At 47.6% G+C, this 25596-nt stretch overlaps 1 protein-coding gene across 1 annotated transcript in view; it reads right to left on the reverse strand.

Moving 5' to 3' along the window:
- Positions 1-25596, reverse strand: part of LMF1 (lipase maturation factor 1) — an 88212-nt gene that overhangs the window by 22772 nt on the left and 39844 nt on the right. The window contains exon 4 of the mRNA XM_054589125.1: positions 10173-10238. Coding sequence (XP_054445100.1) covers positions 10173-10238 — 66 coding nt within the window. The remainder of the gene's footprint in view (positions 1-10172; positions 10239-25596) is intronic.

A 25596-nucleotide genomic window follows, 5' to 3' on the forward strand; every position in this document is an offset into this window, starting at 1 on the left:
CGAAGGCCCTCTCCTACAGGTGGCAGGCACACAGCCAGGGCTCCCTGGGCACCTGCTCAGAGACAAGCGAGCACAGTGCATGTCCCCTGGACCCCTGGATGCAGCCTCCCCATTCACTGTCACCTGATTCTGACTGTCCTTGGGATCCTGGGATAAGATAGCCCTGTGTCCCTTGCCCCTTGGATCAAGCTGAGCGAGGCGGACTGATGAACACAATGGATTTTGTGCCAGTTGTGCAGAAACGTCTGTGGAGCCTTATCTGAAAAGCCACGTGGAGAGGACATGTGCCGGGGCTCCTCACTCTCAGTTCCCAACCAGTGACAGGACGCTGATGTAAGAACAAATATGAGAGAGAAGCATCTGTGTAGAGAATAAGCCGACATGGGGAGAGAACGTGTTTCTAAGTGACCTCCAGGGCAGCCACGTCTGAGCATCCTGAAACGTAGTCGCCTCTTCAGGAGGCATGGGGCCTCTGCGTCCTGTCGGGGGTTCGTCCTGTGGGAGCCTGTGTGCAAGGTCCACGTGTGCCTCCCTCATGCGCAGCCCCTGCTACTTGCACGGTGTGTGTAAAAATAAGAAAAACTGCAGAGTTTGCCTGTTGCTCGCTCAGACCTGGGGAAGGAAGCCAGACCCTGTACTGAGTGATGCTGGAAGGGTGTCTGCACGTCTCTCGTCTTTGGAGGGACCAGCGGCAGAGAAGTGGGGCACCGGCTGCAAAGACCAGGCTTAATGACATCCCCTAAGTGTTTCCAAAAGAAATAAACAGCCGAGTCCAGAAAAAGTAAATCACTGAGCGGTTCCCACAAACAGAACCTGGTGCAGGCTGAGTGGCTGCTCCCTGTTCTCACGGCCACCACGGCCACCTCCAGACAGTGCTCCTTACTTTCCACTGAAGTTCAATGGTCCATCCTGCCAATCAGGGGCAGGGCACCTGGGGCAGGGCCTCCCCAGTTGGGGCTTCAGTGTTTTTCATTTCCCGAACATAAATGCATGTTTTTGTGGTTGGTGCTGACATCTAGGAACCACATCACAGGGACAGGGATGTCCCCCAGGCTGTATGAGTCACTTTGCATCCTTACAGAGGCCCGGGCAAGACACAGCTTCTAAAGAAGGGCAGGGACAGGGGGCTGCAGACAACGAGTGGGTGACTGCCCAGCCACAGTGCAACGCAATGCAGCATCTGGGTCCCTGCCTCGTTGGCGGGAGCCTGGACAGAGGACTTGGGTGCTGGCTACGGGGGCACGTCAGGTTTGAAAAGGGGAAGAGCATGACCCATGTTTAGAGAGCTGAGACAGCTGCTGCAAGTTCATGTTACTTCAGATTTACGTGAGGTTTCTCAGTTCCCCCAGGTGAGGTGCTGTGAAGGAGAGAACACGCGCGGCGGAAGCACCGTCCCGCTGCTGCATGGGTGCAGTGGGGTAGCTGGGAGAGCAGCCACTCCCCACTCCCAGGGAGGTATGGGACCGATCCTGCAGGTGGGGGCGCCATAGGTAGGTCCTGTGCCCTCAGCCCACATGGGGCTTCACTCTGCCATGTAAATGAGTAAAAATATGGTGACTATAACATTAATGGTCCCTGATAACATGGAATTCCTTGAAAGGAAGGCTCTATTTTCTGAGGGCCCCATTCCCTGGGGTGCACATTTCAGCTTCTCCTGTGGATTTATGACCTGCCAGGAGAGGGGTGTGTGCCGGGTGGGGCCTGCTCTGCGTGCTGAACCCTAAAGACACTGAAACCCGCCAGGAGGGTCTCAAGGCCTCCCTTCTCCTGCAAACCCAGGACAGTTTTATTTCTGTTTGCACTGAGCTGGAAAAAAACACCATGTTGTAAAATTTGGCTGTAAACCATGGAAGTGGCGACTAGAGCATCGCACCCCATAAAGCACGGGACGGCGTGGCCAGGCCGCCTGTGACGGCTGCTGGGCCACGCGCACCACGTGGCCATGTGCCCAGAGCACAGCCCGGCCCAGACGCAACAACCCAGACCCTCACAACATTTTACAAGAGGTTCCCCTGAAAAGACAGTTTTAAATAAGGAAAACACGATGAAAATATGAAGAGTGATGAAAACTGCTTAGGGATTTAGAAGGTAACAAATCTTTGGGGAGAACAATGTTACTTCCTGTTGGGGGACAAGCACTCTCCTCTGACACCCCCCTCCCATTCCTCAGTGGAAAGTCCAAGAAGAACAGAAATGGTTTTTCAGCCAGTTTCCCATTTTAGGAACTATAAATTTTGTGTTTGGGGTTTTAATGAGAAAGGGAACATACGTGATTCTTGTCTGAAGAATGAGTTTCTTAAATTCTCAAGCTCCACCTGTTCCATTTTAACAGAAAACCCTGGGGGCTGCCCCCGTCCCCGGATGCAGGACCCTCGTCCTTTGCAGAGCTGGGAGATGAGGTTTTGGGGGGGGTGCCTCCCCTGTACCCTGGAAGTGCTGATGTGTGTCCCGAGGACGCAGAGGCGTCTGTGTGTTGGCAGCTCCCGGAGGGGAGGGGAAGGGGAAATACCACAACCCTACCAAGTGAGAGTTGCAGGATAAAAAGGTAAGACCTACTATGGGTTCTCACATGCAGCTGCTAGCTGGCCCCCCGACGGGCAGGGCCCCGATGTTGGGGCCAAAGACTCCTCCCCACGAGGCCACAGCTGACATGCGGGGTGTCCCCGCAGGGCTCACTTTGTGAACATGAACCTCCCCGAGGCCACTTCCTACCTCCCACCTCCCACCAATGACTGGGAATGGAAAAAAGAAAAATGAGTTACAAACGTGGGGATAAACAGCAGTATGCACAGGCCCAGGACAAGTGAAACACTGTGAAGGAAAGCGGGCAACGGGCCGTCAGCATCACTCACTGTGGGGGCTCCCAAGCGCTGCCATCCGCATGGCCCCACGTACACAGCCCGCCTGACTCCGGGGAGGGCCTGGGTCCCAGCGAGGTGGCAGCGGGGCAGCATCCTTAAGGCACTAAACCAAACCTGTTAACCTAGCATTCTGCACCTGCCAAAATCTCCCAAACCCAAGGGGAAAGAGAGACTATTACAGACACAAAAGCTGAAAGGACTCCTTCACACTGGAGGAGGTTGTCAGGGAAAAAAAGGCCCAATCCATACCCAGGGCAAAGAAACCCGGGAACAGTGAGCGTATGCATAAATGTGTAAGGTTATCTTTCCAATTTAATGGAATGTCTTTAAAAGGTAATTTGACTGTTTAAACAAAAATAGTAAAGTGGTATATGGTTTGTGTAAAACTAAATGTAAGGCAACACTAGCACAAAGGCCAGGAGGGAAAGTGGGAGAAGGCCGCTGTCCAGTTCCTGCACCATTTATAAAGTAGACTTGCCACGTGAAGGCAAGCTGTGATGAATTAAAGACTTACGCTATAAACCCTAAAACAACCACAAACGGAAAGCAACAGAGAGTTACAGCTAATAAGCCAAGAAGAGAAATAAAAAGGAATCACAAAAAACATTCAACTAATTCAAAAGAAGCAGAAAAAGATGAGGGGGAAAAAAGACTGAAACTTAACATATCAAAGATAACATTCAATGTAAATGATCTAAATACACAATTAAAAGGCAGAATTTGTCAGACTGAATAAAAAGCAAGACCCAACTACGTGCTGCCCATTAGAGACACACTTCAAATAGGAAGACACACGTAGGTTAAAAGTTAAAGCTTGGAAAAGTGCATAACAGGGAGACACTAGTCAAAAGAAAACTAAAGTCATTATATTAATATCAGACAAAGAAACCTCAGAGCAAATAATATGAGGAATAAAAGGTCATTTCATAATGCTACGGGGTTGTTTCATTAGGAGGTCACAACACACAAACATTATGTACCTATAATAGAGCTTCAAAATACACAGAGCAAAACGAAGGCAACTGCAAGGAGATATAGACAAACCCACAAGTCCAGTTAGAGATTTTAATCCCCTTCCTCTCAACACCTGATAGGACATGTAGGCAAAAAAAAAAAAAAAAAGAAGAAGAAGAAGAAGAAGAAGAAGGAAAGAAAAGAAAAGAAAGAAAGAAAAGTAAGGACAGAGAAGACTTGAAAAACACTCCCAACCAGCTTGAATTAATGAACATTATAGAACGTGGAACACACATTACTTTTTAGGCTCAAGGGGAACTTTCACTAAGACAGGTCATGTTCCGGGCCACAAAACAAGTTTGAATACATTTTAAAAGATTCAAGCCACATACTGTATTTTCTCTGACAATAAAGGAATTAAATTGGACACCAGTAATAGAAAGATGGCTGGAAAATTCTCACATCTGGAAACTCAGCTGCACACTCTAACTGGCCTTCACAGAGTTTACATTCTAGTGTGTAGTATGTCACTTAATTCACACGATAACCCTGGAGTTGTTATTAATTTAAAGTTGGGAAAAGAGAACTTTAACAATTAGGTAAGTTTCTCAGGATCACACAACCCAGCAGTGGACGTCCTGAGAGGGCAGGCAGCACAGGTCTGTATAAAGACATTTGAACCTGGGTTCAAGTTTGGACACACCGCTCTGGAACTCTCCACTGCAGCCGAATGGACATTGCTGCCCCGGGGGCTGCATCCTCACCTTTCATGGTCTTGGCCTTGGTCTGGTGGGGCTGGTCCTTCTGGGTGACCCCAGGACATGGGTCCCCCCAAAACCACGCTGTGGTCAGTCACCCGGCCAGCCCTGACATTCCCTAGGGCCGGACACCAACCCCCTTCTCCAGTCTCTAATACACACATAAAACACCCTCCTCTTACGAGATCAATAAAACTGCCAGTGGACAGAGCAAATACGCCGCAATTCCCAACCTACTGGAGGTAGCTCAGTCACAGCTTCTATCAAGTTAACATTTACAGCTTTCACGGGAATGTCAACCTTGATTCCAATTATTTCCAGATTGGTGGACCCCCGTATCTAAGAGTGCTTGGTGACCCCCATCCAATTATGGTACAAAACAGCTGGTAGCCCAGGCCCCGGGTGGCAATTAAAAGTAGGATCCACTGGCCCGCGACACAAACAGAAGCCACCCGTGCGGGGAGTGGGTCTGGAATGCAGGAGGAAGAAGGCTCTGCTGCGCTGGGGCATGGGGTTGGCACGGCAGCCCTGACTGTGCCTGCACCCAGCTGCGCCCAGGGCTCAGGGGCCACAAAACACGCTGGCTACAGGCGGCGGGGTCGGCCCAGTGTTCGCAGGCGGATTGCTGCAGCTCACCCAGGGGCTGAGCCGGTGGTCAGTGAGCAGACTTCCTTGGCCACACCCACTACCAGGAGGGAAGGAGTGCCTGGCTTGGGTCCTGGGGTCCATGTGCTGAGAATGACCACAGCTTGCGGAGGGATGAACAGTGTCCAGGAACAGGTGGCCACAGAACCCCTGTTGTGAGTTGAGAGACACTGGAATGAGGGACCATTTTCCACCTTGACATGTGAAGACATGTCCTGGACAGGCAGTGACCTTCCTGATTTCAAGAGAAAAAGCTTCTCCTAGGAATGCCAGCAGGAGCTGCCTTTACACTCACGTCATGAGTGAGCATAGTCACAGGAAGTGTGTCTCAAGCACCGTGCATGTGTTCAGCTGACCCTGAGGGAGCACAGCGTGGCAATGCCTCGCATGGACCACCTCATGTGCATCTGGAGGAGTGGCAGGCAGGGAGCATACCTAGTGACAACCTTCCTGTCAAGTTGCAAATGAAGGTTCTGCTCCAACAGCAAGGCTCTGGGATGAATCCTGGAGGTGCCCTGTGAGCCAGCTGTTCCTACCATGGGCTTGAAACTCTAGCTTAAAAACTCAACTGACACAACACAAAGGCCTCTTTTATGTGCTGTGAGGCTGTGGGACTTTACAAATAATAGGAGTGGAAAGTGATTTATATCCCTCGATTAAAGGTCAGCTCTGCATGCCGGACTCTGGAGTAAAACAACAGTGTAAACTTGTTTGAACTCATTCACGTACCCCTGGGGGTAGGGGAGAAACAGAGAAAAATGTGCTCAAGCGCAGAGGGACTCCAGAGGGCCTGCAGGCAGGACTCACTGTGGGCAGAGGGACCCTGTGAGGTTAGGACACCTCTGACAGCTTAGTAACCAAAATACACATTCTTTTTAGCAGTGAATCACCAAGTTGTAGGGTGAAGGCTGTTTTATGTGAGTGATATGTCCAATACAAAGAAATTTAAGGAATAAATATGTGTAATCAAAGTATAGTAAAGTTAAAAAGTTCAAATTTGATTAATCTGTATTGTGGACATTGAGAAAGAAGATACCTATTAAGAAGGGCTCCTGGTGGCTAACTGGGCTCAAATAAAAACAGAACAGAAAAAAACAAAACAGAACAAAACAACAGAGCCTAGCAGCCATTTTTGCACAGGGGCCTCTCACACAAACTGTACTTCAAGGAGGTGTCCGCACCCAACTGCCTATCTGCCCTGTGTTTCTGCACTCTGAGCCAGTCCTCATAAACGAGTTCCTGGGGTCCTATCTCAACCAATAGGACTGAAGCTTTCCTGCTCCAACTGGAGCTGTGCAGCTCTGATCAACCAGAGCAGCTCTATTCTGACCAATCAGGAGAGTGTCTTTTGGACCAATCAAACTTGGAAGATTTGGAGTCCTCATTTGCATGAGGACAGACCACTCAGGGATCCGGGGAGGAGGGCCTTATGTCCATATAAGACAGCTCCCTTCTGGGGCTAGGAGCACACTTTCCCTTTCCACCCGAGTGAAGATTGCATTTCCTTGGCTGAGCGGAAATCAAAGATGCCTCAGCAGAGCAGACCAGCACAGGCCAGAGCAGAGGGGAGCAGACCAGAGCAGAGCAGAGCAGTGAGGAGCAGGGGCCAAAGAGGGGCCTGGCCCCAGGGCTTTCTCCCAGCTGTGCTGTTTTCACAGCTGTGCTGTATCACATTGAACAAAGTTTCCTTCTTCACCACATCCCAAACTGGGGATTCCTGTTGGTGCTGAGTTGGCACCAGTGACCATAGGTTGACAGGATAGAGTAGAGTGGTCCACACAGAAATGCAAGTTTGCTGTTAAGAGCATTTTCTTAGTTTTCCAAGTGGAATGTTGCATATTTTAAAGGTAACTGGACAAAACATAAAACTGCTATCAAGTAAGCTGATTTTATTTTTCTTCCTTTCCTTTAGTGTCTGACAGCTGTGGTGTGCCTGTGGGCATTTCTTGTGGATGGTTTCACTAAGTGTTGGAGCAGAGCCCGTCAATTTGTGGATGGAGGCTTTCAGAATGTTACTGTGTCTTGGATGTGTCAGTGACACTGGTTTTGTGCGGCTACAGGTCTAGCCATCACCAAATCTGCAGGAACTGCACTCAGTGGTGGAGCGTCACGCAGAGGCCGCCTGCCTTTTCTCTTGCTGTGACTAATGATTTGCATTCAAAAGACGTTTGCCTGTGTTGCTTCTGATTTGACGGACTCAACTCACCAACAACCCACCTCTTTGCTATGAGCAGATGGAAAGGCAAGGGGCTGTGTGGGTGCATGGGCCGTCCAGGCCAAGGCTGACTGGCAAGTAAGGGCCTCTCCTACCCAACGGTGTGTGGGCTCCTGGACCTGTGCAGGGAATTGGAATGGCAATGCTGCTCATCTTGCTGTCTGTGTTTCTGAAAGACATCATGTGGGAGTGTCACCAGGCTCCTGCCAAGTGATCCAGGTCTCTAGACACTAGGAGTAGGGACAGCATATCTCTGACCCTGATACCTTGTCCAGATGGTGAGGGTGTAGAAAGACAGCACAAGGACCTGGGGCCTCACAGAGCAATCACGTCATGAGGACATGGGCTGTGCCCCAGAGGCAGGAGGGCAGGGAGCTCAAGCATCTCCCACCGGCCTTCCACTCACTGGCGGGGTCCAGGTGAGCAGAGCTCAGTTACCATTTCCCCGCAGGGTCAGGACCCTTGGGAGAATTCACAGAACCCTAAGCACCAGACATGCCAGGGCTCAGCTCTGGGACCTCCTGATGTCTTAGGCCTTCACCAGGCCTTGCTGTGGTAACACCATGCGACAGGGGCTTCCTCAGTAATAGCCAAGTGCGAGGTGAAGTAGAAGCAATGATGAGAGGGGTGAGGAGTCTGAGCTCTTGTCTCACGGGGAGCTCTCCCAGCTGCCCAGGCCGTTCCTGCCACCCCGCCGGCTTGGCCATCTCCTGCAGTGGGTCTCTCTCATGAGGCCTCCACCAGTGGAGCCATGGCAGGGAATGAGGCACCCTCTACCATCCCACAGGCCCCACCATTACCTGGAGCCTCCACTGTCACTGGCCATGGACTGGAGGAGTCCAGATCACAGAAGAGAGGCCATGTGGCCTACCCATCCTTGTGCCAGGGCCACAGACAACTTCAAAGGGACAGATTAGTCTGCAGTCAGCAAACAGCATGGCCCCTAATGAGACATTAGTCATTGCCCTCACTCTAACCCAGCTTACAAAGTAGGTGTTGAAACAAGACTCCACTGAGGAAAGGCTTCTGCAGCTACAGCGAGTGAGGAGGTTTAGTCCCTCCAAAGGGCCTGACTCGGATGCTACGGCCCACGTTCTTTGTGACAGTAGCATTGAGCAACCAGGGCCTCAGACTGCCGCTCTGTTCAGCCCTGGATCCGGTATGATCGTTGGCCATCACATCCCTGGTTCTCCATGAGCCATGACTTGGCTTATCCTAGAACGTCGATTCCAAGTGGCCCTGACCTCACACACACCAATGTCACAGGCTGCTGACTGTTCTCAGGACTTGGTTCACATACCAGCACTGTGGTAGCCACATTTCCACTGCCTGCTCAAATCCCAGGAAGGCCTTTGGGGACAAACAGCTCTGCTGTGGTGTGTGCCAACTCCATGCCCTCCTCGGGGCACTAGACCAGCCCAGCCCTCCACTCCCGAAGGCTCCTCCTGTTGTCCTAACGCAGGGGTCCCGAAGCTGCCTCCATCCTGGCCAGAGGGCTGCATGCACAGTGAGCACAGGTATTTGCACCCTGGGGACTGATAGGCACCACCTGTTCACCATGCTCTGATGCCCTTCCGGGGGACACACACAGTCTTCACACATCAGGTCAGTGTTGACAGGGTGGCTGAGGGGGCTGGCAGGCAGGCCCAGCCAGAGCAAGGGCCCTTGGCCCAGACCATGGGGACCCACACTCCTGCCTGCCAACTCGGGAACATTTCCTCTCTGGCACTTTTTGAGAGGTCAGCTCCAGGACCAAGGGTGGGCCCCATGGGTCCTTGGGTAGGAGGGGAGGACATTCTGAGATACATTAGGTGAGACATGGGGTGATCTCCAGACCCTAAAGTAAGGCCTGATCCCTTAAATGCAGCACAGAGAGGACACCTCCATCCTGGGCTGCTTAACAGGTAACATAGCCCAGGATTCACTCAGTCACAGCAGCAAGGGGGCACTACCCCAGGACTCAGGCAACATCCAGGACTGAACCCACTTGGGACTGAAAGCCACAGAAGGCATAAGACTGTCTGCAAGCTGCCTTTCAGAAGAAAAGCAGATAAAAACCACTTTCCTGTATTTAAGCCATAATCAATGAGCAGGGAACATGGAAGAAAAAGTCCTATCTGACCAGTGGTGCACTAGCCATGTCAAGGTTTTTGCTGCCAACAAGAGCAACACGAGTCCAATGTGAGAATGGACACACAACAGGCATGCACTCTGTACTCGATGAGCCAACATTACTGAGAAGATGAATGACATTTCAATGCCAAATGCCTTCAAATTAATTTCTAAGGAAAAATGATCCCAGCCTCCCATGAAGAGGCCAGCAGTCAGCAGAGACAGGAATGTCTAGAGGGGCTCACATGAGGGCCTGGGTGGGTGGAGCGTGCCCAAAACCCTGGGCTGGAGGCGTCTGAACACAGTAGGACTAGGGTCTGCCCCCCAGGAAGCCGAGACATGCCTGTACCCACATCCACCAAGGCTGGGGGCGGGGCACAGGGCCGAAGGGTCAGCTCAGACTCTAGGAGGGAGGGTGCCTGGCCTGACATCCGGGGCCTAGGCAGGACTGCGGACAGCAGCAGAGGGACGCAGCGCCCACAACCAGATCTGCCAGACTCACAACCGTGGTGGCCGGTTTCCCATGCTGCCAGCCTCAGCAAGCAGGACACTGCCTCTCAGAGAAAGGAAGCAGGAAAGGGCGTCTAAATGGGCTGAAGTCTGTGTCACCACATCACTGCTACTCACCTCGTAGTGGAAGTCCATGCAGGTGAGGTCTTGCCAGCACTGGTCCCCCCGGATCTTGATCAGGCCCTGCCAAGGCAAGACAGAGAGGAAGCAACGTGACTCAATTCCCCAGAACAGCAAGCATCCCTAGCGACAGGGGAATCGCTGCTCGGGGAGAAAATCCACACTAAAAGGAACTTCAAGGGGGCAAAATATTTTATCTTACACCTGAAGTGATGAAAAGGGTAAGATTTAAAGAAAGCTTCACAAAGGCTGTAATGACAAAAAGTCAGCAAATGCTACATGGAAAAAGAAACACTGGTTTCCTTGTTAGAGTGAGTGCCTTCTGCACTTTCTTTATAACTCAGTTTTTAGAGTGTCAACACGGTAATGTAACTAGGAGGCTTTAAAAATGGACAAACTTGCAAAGCTACATACACACAACCTTACAGTTCTATAGACGCCAAGGAGGATGTGAAAGGGACAATACTGCAACTGCTGTGATGACACGTTATTCAGCAGCTCAGGTGGGCTGGACGAGTATGTCCAGCCATCTCCTTGAATGGTCACTACCGTTTCACGGCACCCAGGAAATCCCTGGTGCTTGGGCAGAGAGTGCCTCCAGCAAGCTGCTTTGCTGTCTGGTCCGCCAGGAAAGTGGCTACAGGGAGAGGGGACTCTGTTGAAGAGCCTGTGGGTGAGCTCCTGGTGCTGGCTAGCCAGCCCAGCACAGGTGGCTCCCCTGCAACGCTGCGCAGCTTCCACGACGCCATGCAATGTCCATGTCATGGCTGGTCTGCAGTTGCAGGGAGGACAGTCAGCTCACATGCCTGTCCCCCACCCACCTAACAATCCTCTTTCTCTCCACACGATTCCTTTGTAAGTCAGAGACCAACTGTTCCTCTACAGGGAATAAAAACATTGCTTGAGATGCAGAGATTCAGTTCCAATTTCTGTCTCTTACGTAATAGCTGTATTCGAAAGTGAGAAAGAAGCTGCACCAATAAATGGTACGCAACTCAGCTTTCTCTTGTGACAGTGGTTTCTGCAGCAATGACTACCTCAGTTCCATCCATCCATCCATCCATCCATCCATCCATCCATGCATGTGCCCAAGCAGGCTTCCCAGGATAGTATTCCCCATTAACGTCAACTGATCATAAACTTCAGTCACATCTGTGCAACACCCTTGCTGCAGCACTGAGACAGATGTTTGATTGCATACTTGGGGACAGCGGATGAGACTGGTTGGCACATAAAACTAACCTTAACGCATGCAAAAGACTTTGGGGCGGCTGAGGGCTCTGGGCCAGAGACCGGAGTGTGAGTATATGGGTCCTCTGGCGGCCACGCAGCCAGCAAGGCAGAATGACGGTTTGAGTTGTGGGGCACGTCCAATTCCGGACATGTCTGAGACATGGAGCCCACAGGATGGGCAGAGGGACCGGAGCAGTTGTGGGGTGGGGAGCAGTCAAGACTTCTGACCTGGACCCCGGGTGGGTGGTAGGGACTCAGGGACACCCAAAGGATCAGGGAGGAGAAATGTGGAGGGACTTGTGAAGGCTACATACCTTCTACAGTAAGACAGATAGAGCTCCCCAGTGCACAAGTGCTGGACTGAGAGAAACATGCATGTACCTCACAGCGGCTTACAAATGCACCCCAAAGGAACTTCAGTACTCAATTTTCCGAGCACCATTAAGACCCTAAGGCTATTGTGAAGCTGGTTCTGGAGAAGCCACTTTCTGCTTCAGCAGCCACCTTGCTGGGGCCTCACACCTCAGTGGGGCTGAACCCAGCTGGCCTTTAGTTGCACCTGCTGCTTCCAATGTCATGGAGCTGAGGCACCAATGTGAAGCTGTGCTCCAAGTATAAAAATGAATGAATCACTTTGAAAAGCGGAGAGTCACATCTTTCTGGAAACTGGGTTTGCTTAGATCACAAGTGCGAGAGACAACTTCCAGTCTGAATCTGTCCATATACAGTCATGTTTGTGTGAAAACAGAGCTTCAAAAGTCAAAAGCGTCCCGATGACCCAGATCTCCAGAGCCCATCCTGCCTATGGGAGAACTGCTGGTTTCTGATGAAAACGCGCCCCTTGTTCTGCAGAAAACCTCAGCCATGAGGTCACACGAGGCTCCCTCGTGAGCACGGCTCCACTCCCTGCATCCCTTCAGAATCTGAGAGTGGTACTCTTTGGAGATTCAAACCAGGCAAAGAAGAAAAAAAACAAAATAATTAAAATGTCATTCAAACTCTAAGCTGATATAAGACACTTAAAAATCTGAGACATTCTTTCAGGAACGGAGGATAATTATATTCCTCCCCATCTACTGATTTCTCCCTACAATGCAGATGTCAGATTTTCCACAGATTTTTTTTTTCTTCCAGAGTAAGTGTCAAAGGAACAAAGCCTTCTTTGAGACTTTTTTCAGCCCAAAATTAATTCTGAAAGAAAAAAAAAAAAACCCCGGCACAGATAAGCCACTAACAAGCAGACCCAAAGAGAGCTGAGTGACCTGCAGCTGTCCACACAGCCCCGCTCTCTGCCTGGGAACAGGAATGCCAGGGTGCTGGAACTTTCCAGGGTGACTGGGGAAGCCCCAGGCCTTACAGGCAGTGGGTGGGAGGCAGGAACATAAAGGCAGGAGCCTGTGGGATGCAGACGGGTTCCTCTCTGAAGCTCAAGTGTGTGAGGACACTCATCTTAAAAATTCCCATTTGGAAATGGGAAATTCCAAGGCCTCACATCACAGAACACTCATTTCTATAAAGCTGCACAAGTCCCTTCACTCCTGAAGGGGGCACGGGTAGGTGGGGCACTTTGCAGGCCTGCAGTGAGGCGAGGGGTGACAGCACGTGAATGCCAGGGAGGCGGCCCCTTTCCTCAGGAGCACCTGCAGCACCACAGACGGCTCTGTCTGCAGCGCCTCATTTTGAATGTACACCTGTTCTATCATCATCAGAGTCCCTGCCTGCCCTTTTTCCGCAAAGGTGACACCTCATGGACCCTGGAGCCCTGGGCACTAATGAGCAGTTCACAGACACAGAGGGTTAGGCCATTGCTCCCACAAGCAGGCGTGGTGTCCGGGGTGCCACTCAGGAGTGACGGGGAGGTTGGGCCAGTGGGGGCCAAGGCACCCTGGATTCTGCCCTGACCCAAGTAGCATGTTGTTTCTCTCTTATGGGAGCTGAGCCGGGCCCATAGAGCCCCATGTGCACCTTTAACAGGTGAGGGTACCCCATGTGCTTTGTGAGGGGGGCCCCGTGTCTCACGACATGTGGTGACTGCTGCATTTGAGGCTCACTGCTTAGTGTCCCATGTGTTATGTTAGCAATCACAACGGCTGACCTGTCTCCATATATGAAGGGCCCCAGCCAACTCAGTATCACCACCTGGCTCCATTTCTTACTTCCCAGTGTCAGTTTGGTGGTATTGGTCCTTTCTGACCCCAAGGTGCAATACAATAAAAATTGACCACTTAAACCCACAAACGGCAAGCATATGTGCATACAGAAAGTACCAGTCAGTTATAGGACATCCTTTGGAATGTACATGTGATTGGGAAGATAAATCACTAAAGTCATATTTTGTGGAGTTTAATTTTGCCCTCTCTCAAATCCTGGAGATCCTCTGAAAATTGCCATTGTGATACCTGCCTGTGACAGATTTTGAAGCGGGGCTGCACAGAGTGGGTAGAAGGAATTGTCATAGGTCCTTGGAAACATTTAGGACTCGATGACTTTCTAGACCACCAAGTGTGGCTGTCTTCCTCCTGAGGGTGGTTCCAAGACAAGTGGCTGGAAATAGAGGCACAAAGACGGCGCTAAGGAACCAAGCCTGGGAGCCCGCACGAGCGGGGGTGGGGGTGGGGGTTGCTGCAGCTGGGGGCCATAGGTCAGAACATTGCAGACATCGTTTCCCAGAAATTCCCATGCTGCCCTCAGGCTGGAGTCCGAGGTCTGGTCTCCCGACTGCTCCCGCAGGAAGGAAGAAAGCCCCTTTATTCAGCTCTGCCCACACTAATGCAATAAAACAAATTGGGATAATTGCTCTCCTTGGGGAGTGGGGATCCCAGGACGGGCCAGGCTGGCCAAGGAAATGACAACGACATCCGCTTGACTTGGGTCTTCATGGGGCATGTTGCATTCTGACACTTATTTCATTACATATAATACAATTTTACTGGAGGTAATATGATTCCAAGAAAGAGCTCCTGACTTCAAACTCTCATTTTTCCTTTAGTGACTTAGCTCCTTATTTTCTTCCCTAACCTTGCAGGGCTCCCTGGGGCTGTAGCATCTCTGGGACATGCATAGTGGGGCATGCATAGCTAATAAGCAAACAGCTCTTATGATCATGCTGGGTCACCCATTCCAATCAGTCCCTGGGCCTCCATGGGGAAGAGCAGAGATCCAAGAGCAGACTCATTGAGCTTTCGGGTTGGGTCGAAGCCTCATCTCAGCTGGGAAACTTCTTTCCCATCAGATGGATGCTTGAACCTCAGAGTGGGAAGATGTGGAACTGATGGCCAGCCTGAGATCCAGGTGTGGCTGGGACACTGAAGCAGCAAGCAGCTATGCCCCAAGCACACATGGATGAGCATGTACTCACTGCCACTCTGGCAACGAGTATCAGGGCTTCTCCTAGTCCCAGCAAAAACCTACACAGGGCTGGCTCCTGACTGCAGCCCAAACATGACTTCTGTCGAAGAGGATGTCAGCGGTCTGTACAAATGCCCTTCTCTCCAGCTCTGGGGTATCCACGGCTGGGGTGATCACAAGGCTCTCCCAGCATTAGTATGGCCAACTCCTTCGTTATCCCCAAGGTGTGCGGAGTTTATGGGGCTGCACCTCACAGTGATCATTACTTGTGAAAAGAAAACTCATGCTAATCTCTTAAATCCAAGGGTTTCAACTTACATAAAAAAAACCACACAGATCTTTTAAGTACTCAGTTCAATGTGTTCTGGCAACTGTATACAATCATATATCTAGTGCCTTAAACAAGATACGGATTGCCATTCCATAGAATGTTCTCTGGAACTCCCTTCCAGGCAATTCCACACCCTATTTGCCAGAAAGCTGTGCAGCCAGGCCCAGCTCTGCCTGCTCTGGGATCCCACACAGACCGACTCGGGGCAAGGTGCTCTTGCCCTGGGTTAAGGTGGGTCATGCTGAGCAGACTTTATGGTTCATCTGTGTTGCTACATCAGGAGTTGGTTCCCTTCTACAGTGGTCTGTAGTGTGAATACAGCACAATTTATCCATTCTGCTAATGGACATTTGGTTGTTTTCTGGGTCTGGCTGTTATGAATAAGGCTGCTGTGGATGTGTGGGGCCTGTGTAGACATAGGTTTTCATTTCTTGTAGGCAAATTCCCAGGAGTGGGAGGCTGGCTCACAGAGCAGGCACAAGTGTCACCTTGTAGGAGACTTCCAACTGTTCTTTAATGTGATTGAACGGTCTTACACCCCATTAGTGATGAACCCCACTAGGAACTCCAGTCCCCTGCACGCTCACCAGCATGGGGTGCTGACAGGGTTTTAAATCTGACCCTTCTTGTGGGTTAAAAGCTGTCTCAGAGCTTTTCATGCACATGTCTCCATTCTTGTATCTTGCAAAGTTCGTTCAGGTCCTATGTTATTATTTGTGATTTGTATGTTCAGGATGTTAATTTTTGGTTGGACCTATGTACTGTTAATATTTTCCCCAGTCTCTGACTTGCCTATTCATTTTCTTAATTGTGTCTTTTGATGATAGGAAATTTTAATATCAATGAAGGGCAATTTATCAAATTTTTTTTTCTTAAGTGGTTAGTGCTCTTTTTTGTGTCCTGTCCAAGAAACTTGTGTCTACCTCAAAGTAACTATGTTATCTTTGAAAAAAATTATGATTCTGGCTTTTATGCTTGTTAAAAAAAAAACAACTTTTCCTTGCCTTACTGTTTTTACTTAGTGCCTTGGTTGAAAATCAGTTGAGTGTATCTGTATGAATGTGTTTCCAAGAGATATTCTTTATGTTTTCTTTTAAGAACTTCATGGTTTTGCTTTTACTTTTAAGCCCATGATGTATCTCAAATTAGTGTTTGGTAGAGATGAAATTGCAGTCAAAACTCATTTTATTTTTCTGTCTAGCTATCCAATGATTTCAGCACTATTTATAAAAAATGGCTTTCCTTTATTCACTGATTTGATACCTTAGTTTAATACCAGTCGACAGTAGGGGCTGGGTCTGTTTCTGGACTCTGTTCTCTTCTGCTGATCTGTTTTTCCAGCTTAGATCAATACCATACTTCAGTTTTAAATTAAGGAGTAAAATCAGGAAGTATAAGTCCTCCAACTTTGTTCTTTTTCAAGATTCTCTGTATTTCTGTCTAAATTTTAGAATTGGCATGTCAATTTCTCTAAAAAAGCCCCCTGCGAGTTTGATAGGAATTGCCTTGAGTTTATATATAAATTTGGGTAGAACAGGCATCGTAACAATAATGAGTCTTCTGATCCCCAAACATGGTACATCTCTCCATTTATGTAGGTCTTGTAAATTCCTATTAGCAATGTTTTGCCTTTTTAATGTACATGTCCTAGAGCTCCTGAATCAGATTTATTATGAAGTATTTGGGGACTTTTGATGCAACTACAAATTGTATTCTCAGTTTTATTTTCTAATGATTTCTTAATAGTATATGAAGTACAGTTATTTTTCCATTAACCTTGTGAAATTCATGTACTCCTTTGCTTTTTATATTCCCCTGGATTTCACAAACACAATCACATCTATGAATAACAGTTTCATTTCTTTTTCTTGTCGTATTGCACGAAAACTTCCAGCACAGTGTTGAAGAGCAGAATGAGGAACAGACATCCGGGCCTGGTTTCTAACCATATGTCAAAACTTTATCCTCTCACCGTGAAGGCCTGGTGTGAGCTGAGGTTGCACAGATGCCTTTGTCACGTTGAGAAAGTTCTAAGACTGTCATGAGCGGGCGCTGAATCGTATCATGTGCTTTTTTTTTTTTTGCATTTGTGATGATAAAATAATTCTTCATCTACATTCTGTTACTATAGTGAATTGCATTAATTGATTTTCAAATGTTAAAATCACCTCGCATTCCTGAGATAAACCACACCTTTTTTTATTGCCAGATTTGATTTGCCCGTATTTTGCAGAGGGTTTCTGTGCCTTTGCTCATGAGGGCTATTAGTCCCTATTTTTCTTTTTCTGATGTCCTCATCAGGTTTTGGTATCACTGTTATACTGGTCACATAAAACAATTTGGAAAGTGTTCCCTCCTGTGTTATTTTCCAAAAGAGTTTGTGTAGGATTGCTATTATTTCCTCCTTAAACATTTGATAGATTTCACCGGTGAAGCCATCTGGCCCTGTGCTTTTCTTTCTGGAATGGTTTTTGATTACAAATTCAATTTATTTAACAGGTATGGAGCCACTTAGATTTCCTGTTTCCTTTTGTCTCAGTTTTGGTAAGCTGCATTTGTCCATTTCATCTAAATTGTTGAATTTATTGGCCCAAAGCTTTCATAATATCCCAGGTGACTCTTTAGGCAGGATCTTGGACGCAATTACCAGTTACTCAAGGGAAGTGTTTTCTCACGGTGCCCTTCAATCACGGCTTGGCTGTAGCTCCCAGCTCTGTTGAATTCCGACCTGAAAAGCATAGTTCCTCTGGGCCGGTATTTTCTGCATTACAGATATGGCTTTATTTTTCTTGTGTTAACAAGACAGTAGGACAATCTGCACCCAAGGAGCTTCAGAAGGCCCCACTGTGGGTGCTGCAGCCAGGTGTGAGCACAAGGCCGTGAGTGGCACAGGTGTTTAGCAGTCAAGCCTCTGCCGATTAATGACCAGGGACTTGAAGCCGCCTGCATGGAAAATGTGCCGGCATCTTGTCACTGCTTTCTGCAGCCTGTAGGTTACTTGGGGGTCAGTGAAATGTACGGACAGAAACGCTAATCCTCATGTCATCTTCTGAGAGGCGTCAGAGGTTCTTGCTCCTGCACGATTTCCCCAGGTCTTGATCCTTTGTTCCTTCTTTTATGTTGTGTGTGTGTGTTGGGGGGGAACCCCAAACAAAAAAAAAAGACACCCAGGTTCTACAGAAAGTAACCTCACAGGATGATCTGATCATAAATCCTTAACTGGGCAGGTCATAATGGGTGGTCAAGTCCCAGGCATATAACTTTTTTCAGTAAAAGGTTTATCTTTGCCTTAAACAAGCCCTATCCATTGTTTCTGTGCATCTAGGTTAACAAACCTTTAAAGTAAATATAGCCACCCTCAAAAGAGCACATAATCTTGTTCACTACCCTGTAATCTAATCCTGTCTTGCTTTCTCCCACCCTCATGTAAGCTCCCTGAATTTCAAATGCATAAAAGAGGCTGTGAAACTGTCATTCTCTGGAGCATTTGAGATCCTGCTCCCTGGCATATGCCATCAGCTTGGCTCAAATAAACTCTTACAGAAATTCTCTACAGGTTTAAACATTTCTTATGTTGACAGTTGTATCCCTCCACTTACTTCATATAAAAATGACCTGCTCTTGCATAGCAAATATGCAACTTGAATGAAAACTGCTCATTTTAGCTGTGATTTTGATGAATAAGAATTGAGGACACTAGATCCTTAATTCTTAAAATATGAAGCAATAATAAAAATAATTTAATATCACGAAGACTGCAGTACAAGATGTTGGAAGAACTACAGAGAGAATATGCAGGAAAATGAAAGCCATGCTAACACACTAAATGCAAGCAGAAGTAGCTGTGCTGAAGGGCTGTATTTCCACAGGTGGAATTCATGAGCAATCAGGTTCCTGACATCTACTCTCCTTATTCTACCAACTCTGAAGAGCATTTGGGCATCCTATTTTTTTACCGGCCATTGTTCAGTTTGCACGTTCTCTGCAAGGTAATGCTTATGCCGGAGCAGGTTCCTACAGGAAGAGGGAGATGGCAGCAAAGAGCTCTGCATATCTGCTGCTGCCAAACCTGACAGCCACATACCCACCCCCCCATCCGCGCCCGCCCCCCCCCCGCCCGCCAGGGAAGCCAGGCAGAGGGGGTGGAGAACTGGAAAGAGGGAGGTGCAGAAGAACTGGGCTTTGGTTTCTCAATTCTTGGGGCGGGGCAAACTGAAACCTCGTGGCCTCCCTTTGGTACTGTCCAGGTCTGAGAATTCCCAGCAATAAGGGCACTGGCTCAATTCCCAGAATTTTAGCAATTGAGAGCTCTAAACCCTCAGAGCACACAGTTCATCAGCCTACCACAGCATGACATAATCAAGGACAGCTTCAGCTCCAAAAAGCACCGCGTGGAAAATCCATTGTCTGCTCCTGCACGAGGAGCGCAGGGGGTCAGAAGCAAAGGGCTCTGAGCTTTGGCAACAGGTTTTTGACATGCTTGGGGCAAAAACTTTGGCTGGTATGAACTTAGTCACACACACCAATATATTCTGTCTTTACAAAAATTGAGATTAAGAAAAAAGTGAAAACTTTTTTTAAAAAGGACGAAGGCAACCTATTGTTTTCAATACAGAGATTCAGGCACCCACACCATTTCCCATGTCTGCAAGTGAAAGAGATTCTTCACTCTAATATGACTGAAATCTATGTATGCATTTAGAGCAGAAAATTGAGCCTAAAATCAGAGAAACGTTCCAGATCTCTCTCCAGAAAACATCTAGTGTGTGTTTGCCCCATTCCAACGGAAAGGCACAGGTATGTGTCCTGAGCAGACCTGTGTCTTTGTTCTGAGGAAGGAAGCTGAATGGGGTCACCTGGGCCCACAAAGCCACTCTGCACCGCCATCCCAGCAGCTTGAAGTAGGAGGACAGGGACACAGGAGCTGCTCCACCTTCCCGTGTGAGGAATGTGGTGACTCCACGCTGCTTACAGCCTGGCTTCAGGATGCCAATCCATGAAGCCCCAACTGAGGCTGGCCTGGAGCTGCACAGAGGGAGCCGAGGGAGACACTCCTGATGCTGCTTGGACTCCAGCACTAATCCAATCATGTCAACAGTGGGGTGACCACCTTGCCTCCACCAGCACCATGTGGTGAGAGTTTGGAGCTGTCATGTCACCTATACATTAGTAGCCACCAAAAGCTAGAAGAGCAAGAAACAGGACATCCCGCCTCACACAGTCTAGGTCCACAGTTGGCACAGGGAGTCACTTCCCGTGGGCCTGTTTCAAGCTGCAGCCTCTGGCCAGGCAGATGGTCTTTCCAGGCCTTGAAGGCACATGAGTTTTATCTGGCATTCAAGGGAAGGACATGGAGGAAAACCTGGCTCTGGATGGGGCCTGTTGGGTGGAGTCTGTTGCTTCCCAGTTCTGCCTACAAAGAGATGTCTCGGCCCTATGTGTAACCTCCCCTGAAGCACCTTGCTGCTGACCTCGTTAGATTTCAAAATTAATTTGTCCTGCCCTGAAGCGTGTGCCTGAGGAGCTTTGTGGATGTGCATGCCTGTGGGACTCTCACCCTATCAGCACACAGGACTTCTTCTTCACCCTGCCAGTTCTTACATGCCCCCGACCCCAGTCAATCCCCACCCGGAATCCCAGAGGCAACTGCTTCCCTGGCTCTCGTGGTTCTAGGACCTCCTACACAAGGGCTCCTGTGGTGCACAATCCGTGCCTGTCTTCCCTCATTCAGCAAGATACCTGTGAGGTCATGCAGGTCCGTCACACAGCAAGGAGTATTTATTCCTCTTCATTACTAAGTGGTTTCCACTTGGGGGTGTGTGGCATGGGGTGTCCACTTGTCCTCTTATTGATGGACTGTGGTTGGTTTCCAGGGTTTGATGCATGTGGGTAATGCTGCTGTGAGTGTGTATAAAAGATCTTTTGAGCACATGTTTTCATTTCTCGGGTAAATATTGAGGAGTAGAAATACTGGGTGGTAGAGTGAGAGTAAGGTTAATTTTGTAAGTTAACTGCCAAACTGTTTCCCCAAAATGTTGGTACCATTTTATATACCCACAGGAGGGCAATGCAGCAAGTTCCTCTTGTTCATATCCTTGTTGTTATGGACTTAATATCGATGACCTCCCAAAATTCATGTTGGAGCCTTGACCCCACCCCACCAGGATGGCTGTATGTGGACTAATTAAAGTTAGATGAAGTCATAAGGGTGGGGACATGATCCAACAGGATTTGTATACTTATTAGAAGAGACACCAGAGCTTCTCTCTCCACCAGCTGAGGGCACAGCAAGAGGGCCACCATCTGCAGTTCAGGAAGAGTCCTCACGAGGAACAGAATTAGCTGGAACATTCATCTTAGACTTCGAGCCTCCAGAACTACGAGAATATGAATGTTTAAGCCTCCCAGTCTGTGGTATTTTGTTACAGCAGCCTCAGCAAACTAAGGCACATTACAATACTTGCTTTTGTCAGCCTTTAATATTAGCTAATTCTTGTGGGCACGCAATGGTATCTCATTGTAGACTTACTAGCATCTCCCTAACAGCCAATGAAGCTGAGTAGTTTTTCAAGCACTTATAACAGCCATTTGTACATCTTCCCTTGTAAAGTGTTGAATTGTCTTTATTACTGAGGTTTTTGGGTTCTTCATGCATTCCAGGTAGAGGTTTTTAGTCTGATATAATGGTATTGTGAATATTTCCTCCCAATTTGTGACTTGCCATCATCAATGGTGTCTTTTGAAGAACCAATTTTAATTTTGATGAAGTCCAATTTATCCATTGTTTTCTTTTATGGTTAATGTTCTTACACTGTGTTGTAAGAAATCTTGCCTATCCCAAGACTATCAAAATATTCCTTTATGTTATCTTCAAGAAGTGTTATATGAGACAGTTTTGTACTTCCAGTCTATCTCAAATTGATTTTGTGTCTGGTGTGATGGAAGGGTTGGGGTTTGTTCACCCCTATGTAGATATCTAGGCATCCCAGCACAATTTGTTGAAAAGACTTTCTTTTCTCAGTTAAATTGACTTTGTGTCCAAAAATAATTTGACTATGATTTCAATGTAGGACCATTTCTAGACTATCTAACTACTTCACTGATGAGCTACCATCTTGTGCCTACACCACACTGTCTTGATGACTATGTCTTCTAGACAGTCTTGAACAAGTAGTGAACAAGACTCCTACAATTTGACTCTTATTCAGTATTATTCTGGCTATTCTAGGTCCATGGCCGTTTATCAATTTGTAAGAAGAAAATCCTTCTAGGATTATGTTTGGGGTTGCTCAAAATCTATAGATCAATTTGTGGACAACTGACAGTTGAGCAATATTGAGACTGATTCACAAACATGGTCTATCCATCTAAGTCTCTTTAATTTCTCTCAGCAATGTTTGGTAGCCTTTGGGGTACACATGTTATATTTCTCTTAAAATTTCCTATGTAGCCCTGATTTGTGTGACTCAGTGGGTTGGGCATAGTCCCACAAACCAAAAGGTTGCTGGTTCCTGGGTTGCAGGCCAGGCCCCCGGTTCGAGGAGTGCAAGAGGCAACCAATCGATGTTTCTCTCGTACATTGATGTTTCTCTCTTCTTTCTGCCTCCCTTCTCCTCTCTAAAAATAAATAAATTCTTAAAATTTCCTAAGTAGTTTATGGTTTGGGATATTATTATTAAGGCTATATTTTATGATTTCATTTTCCAAAATTTTGTTAGCATATAGAAATATTATTTTGTATACTGGCAATGAATGTTGCACTTTGGTTAAATTCATTCACTGGTTCTAAGGACCCTTATGATCTTCCACATATATTACCTTTTCATCTGTGGATATAGATTATTTTATTTCTTCCATTTCAATCTTCAGGGCTTTTACTATTTTTTTTCTTGCTTTGTTGCACAAGCTAAGATCTTCAATACACTGTCCAATAGACGTGATGAGAGTGTACACCCCTGTCTTGTTCCCAGTCTTATGGGGAAAACATTCAGTCTTTCACCATTAAGTACAGTATTAGCTATAGGCAGTTTATATACTTATCTTTTATCAGGTTGAAGATGTTTCATTCCATTCCTACTTTGCTGAGATTTAAAAAAATTATTTAATTTTGTCTAATCCTTTTCTTACATTGAGATGAACATGTCATTGTGTCTTTTTCTCCCTTGATCTTGTATTTGGTGAATTACATCAATTCATTCATGTCCAGTCAATCTTGTGTTCTGGGGAAAATCCCATGTGGTCTTGATGTATTATGCTTTTCACATGCTGCTGGATTAATTTGCTAGTAATTCCTTAAGAATTTTACGTCTGTGCTCTTGAAGAGTTTGCTCTGTAATTTCCTTTTCTTGACATGTCCTTGTCTTTGCCAGCCTCAGAAAAGTGAGTTAGGAAGGGTTACCTCTCCTCTACCTTCTGAATGAGTATGTATAGGATTCATAGAGGTTTTTTTTTTTAACTATTCCTTAAATATTTTATAGAACTCATCATGAAAGGCTTTTGGGCCTGGAGTTTTCTCAGGTGTTTTTGGTTTGTCTGTGTTAATGATTTAATTTGTGGAATTACTCACAGTCCTGTCCCTTCCCCTGTTAGTGCTGGTAATCTATGTCTTTTAAGGAACTTAACCATTTCCTTGAATTACCTGCTCTATATGCATAAAGTTGTCCTATTATTTATCTTTAACTTTTTATTTTGGAAGTTCTTAAACTTTAGAAACCCTGGACAAATAGTCTGGAGTTCCTGTATACCTGTTGCTATTAATTCAATAATATTACACTACTAACCTTACTTGGATTTTACCAGTTTTCCCATTAATATCCTTTTTGTAACAGGGGCAATCCAGGGTGCCTCATTAATTGTCATGTTCCCTGAGTCTGACAATTCCTCAGTCTTTAACTGTATCTCATGACTTTGATAGTTGAAACCTCTTGGTCAGTGAGACTTCTGGTGAAGGCGGCAGCACAGGAAAACATGCCTTGCCTCCTTGCACAACCACATCAAAATTACAACTAAAATATAGAACAACCATCACTCAGAAATGTCAGAAGTCAAGTTGAATGGAAGTCTGACAACTACGGATTTAAGAAACCACATCCATCCAGACTGGTAGGAGAGGCAGAGATGTGGAACAAGCTGATCCCACATCCACATGTCATGGATAAAAATTTGGGAGGGATATCTCTGGAGAAAGGAGACCCAGCCTCACACCAGGCTCCCCAGCCAAGGGTTCCACGGCCAGGAGGATAAGTTCCTATAACTTCTGTCTGCAAAAATCCGTGGGATTAAGGTGGTGGAAGAAAATTCTGGAGTCCCAAACAGTTCTGCTTAAAGAACCCACATGCACACTTACCCAGACTCACTCCCTCTGAGCTCCAGCACCAAGGTAGCAGCTTGAAAGGCCCCAGTGGCATATGGGGAGGACCAGAAGTGCCTGGCATCAAGGCAGGAGCTGGGGGGACAGCTTTCTCCCAGACAGAAAGGCAGGCAGAGGGCATTCTCCCTTTTCTGAGCCCTTCCCCAAAAGACCACAGGGCCACAGAGCTGGCAGGCGGGTGCCATATCTGAGACTCCATCAACCTGGCTAACACTGTTTGCCCTGCCCTGGAGATCCCCTGAGGCTCTGTGCAGCCCAACTTATGGGCCCACCCTAGCTGTTAACTGTGACTTTTCCATATATGAATGGCTGATCTTGGCTGATGCTTCACAACTTCTTAAATCCTATCAAACAAGCACAGCCTGTCTCAGGGAGCCCCAAGCCTTGTACCTCTTGCTAAATGGCCCCAAGCCTGGCACTAGCAACGGCCAGCCTAGACTCACAGCTAAGCTTTGCCTTGGAATCTCTAAGCCCAGCACAAATAGCAGTCATCTCAGGTTGTTTTATAGCTCAGGCAGGCTGGCCATGGGCAGAACCCAGGTGGGGGCTGACCTTGGCCTGCACCACCCAGGAAACCTCAGAGCCTGCATACCCAGGGGACAGCTACAGACGACCTTGGTGCACCACTACCCTGCCCTTGTAGAGCTGATCCGCCATGGAGGGTAGAGGTTGGTGGTCAATGGTCAAAACCAATCCTTGCAACTGACTGGTCTGGATAAATCCCTCTTATTGACCTGCCAACAGCAATCAAGGCTCAACTACATGAAGAGTGTGTACTCAGACCACATGAAGGGCACACCTCGAGTACCTAGCTTGGTTGATAGGGGAGGCTGTGCCACTGGCCCTACAGGACATCTAATACATTAGGCCACACTACCAAGACATAGAGTCATAGCAGCTGTACCTAATACATAGAAACAAACACAAGGAGGCTGTCAAAATGAGGAGACAGAGAAACATGGCCCAAATGAAAGAACAGATGAAAATTCCAGAAAAAGAACAAAACAACATGGAGACAAGCAATCTATCATATGCAGAGTTCAAAACACTGGTTATAAGGATGCTCAAGAAACTTAGTGAGGACATCAACGGCAGAAAAAAGATCCAGTCAGACACGAAGGATACGCTAACGGAAATAA

Source organism: Pteronotus mesoamericanus, unplaced genomic scaffold (assembly GCF_021234165.1).
Source record: "Pteronotus mesoamericanus isolate MK-2021 breed Mesoamerican mustached bat unplaced genomic scaffold, CSHL_Meso_final scaffold_167, whole genome shotgun sequence".
Classification (NCBI taxonomy): domain Eukaryota; kingdom Metazoa; phylum Chordata; class Mammalia; order Chiroptera; family Mormoopidae; genus Pteronotus; species Pteronotus mesoamericanus.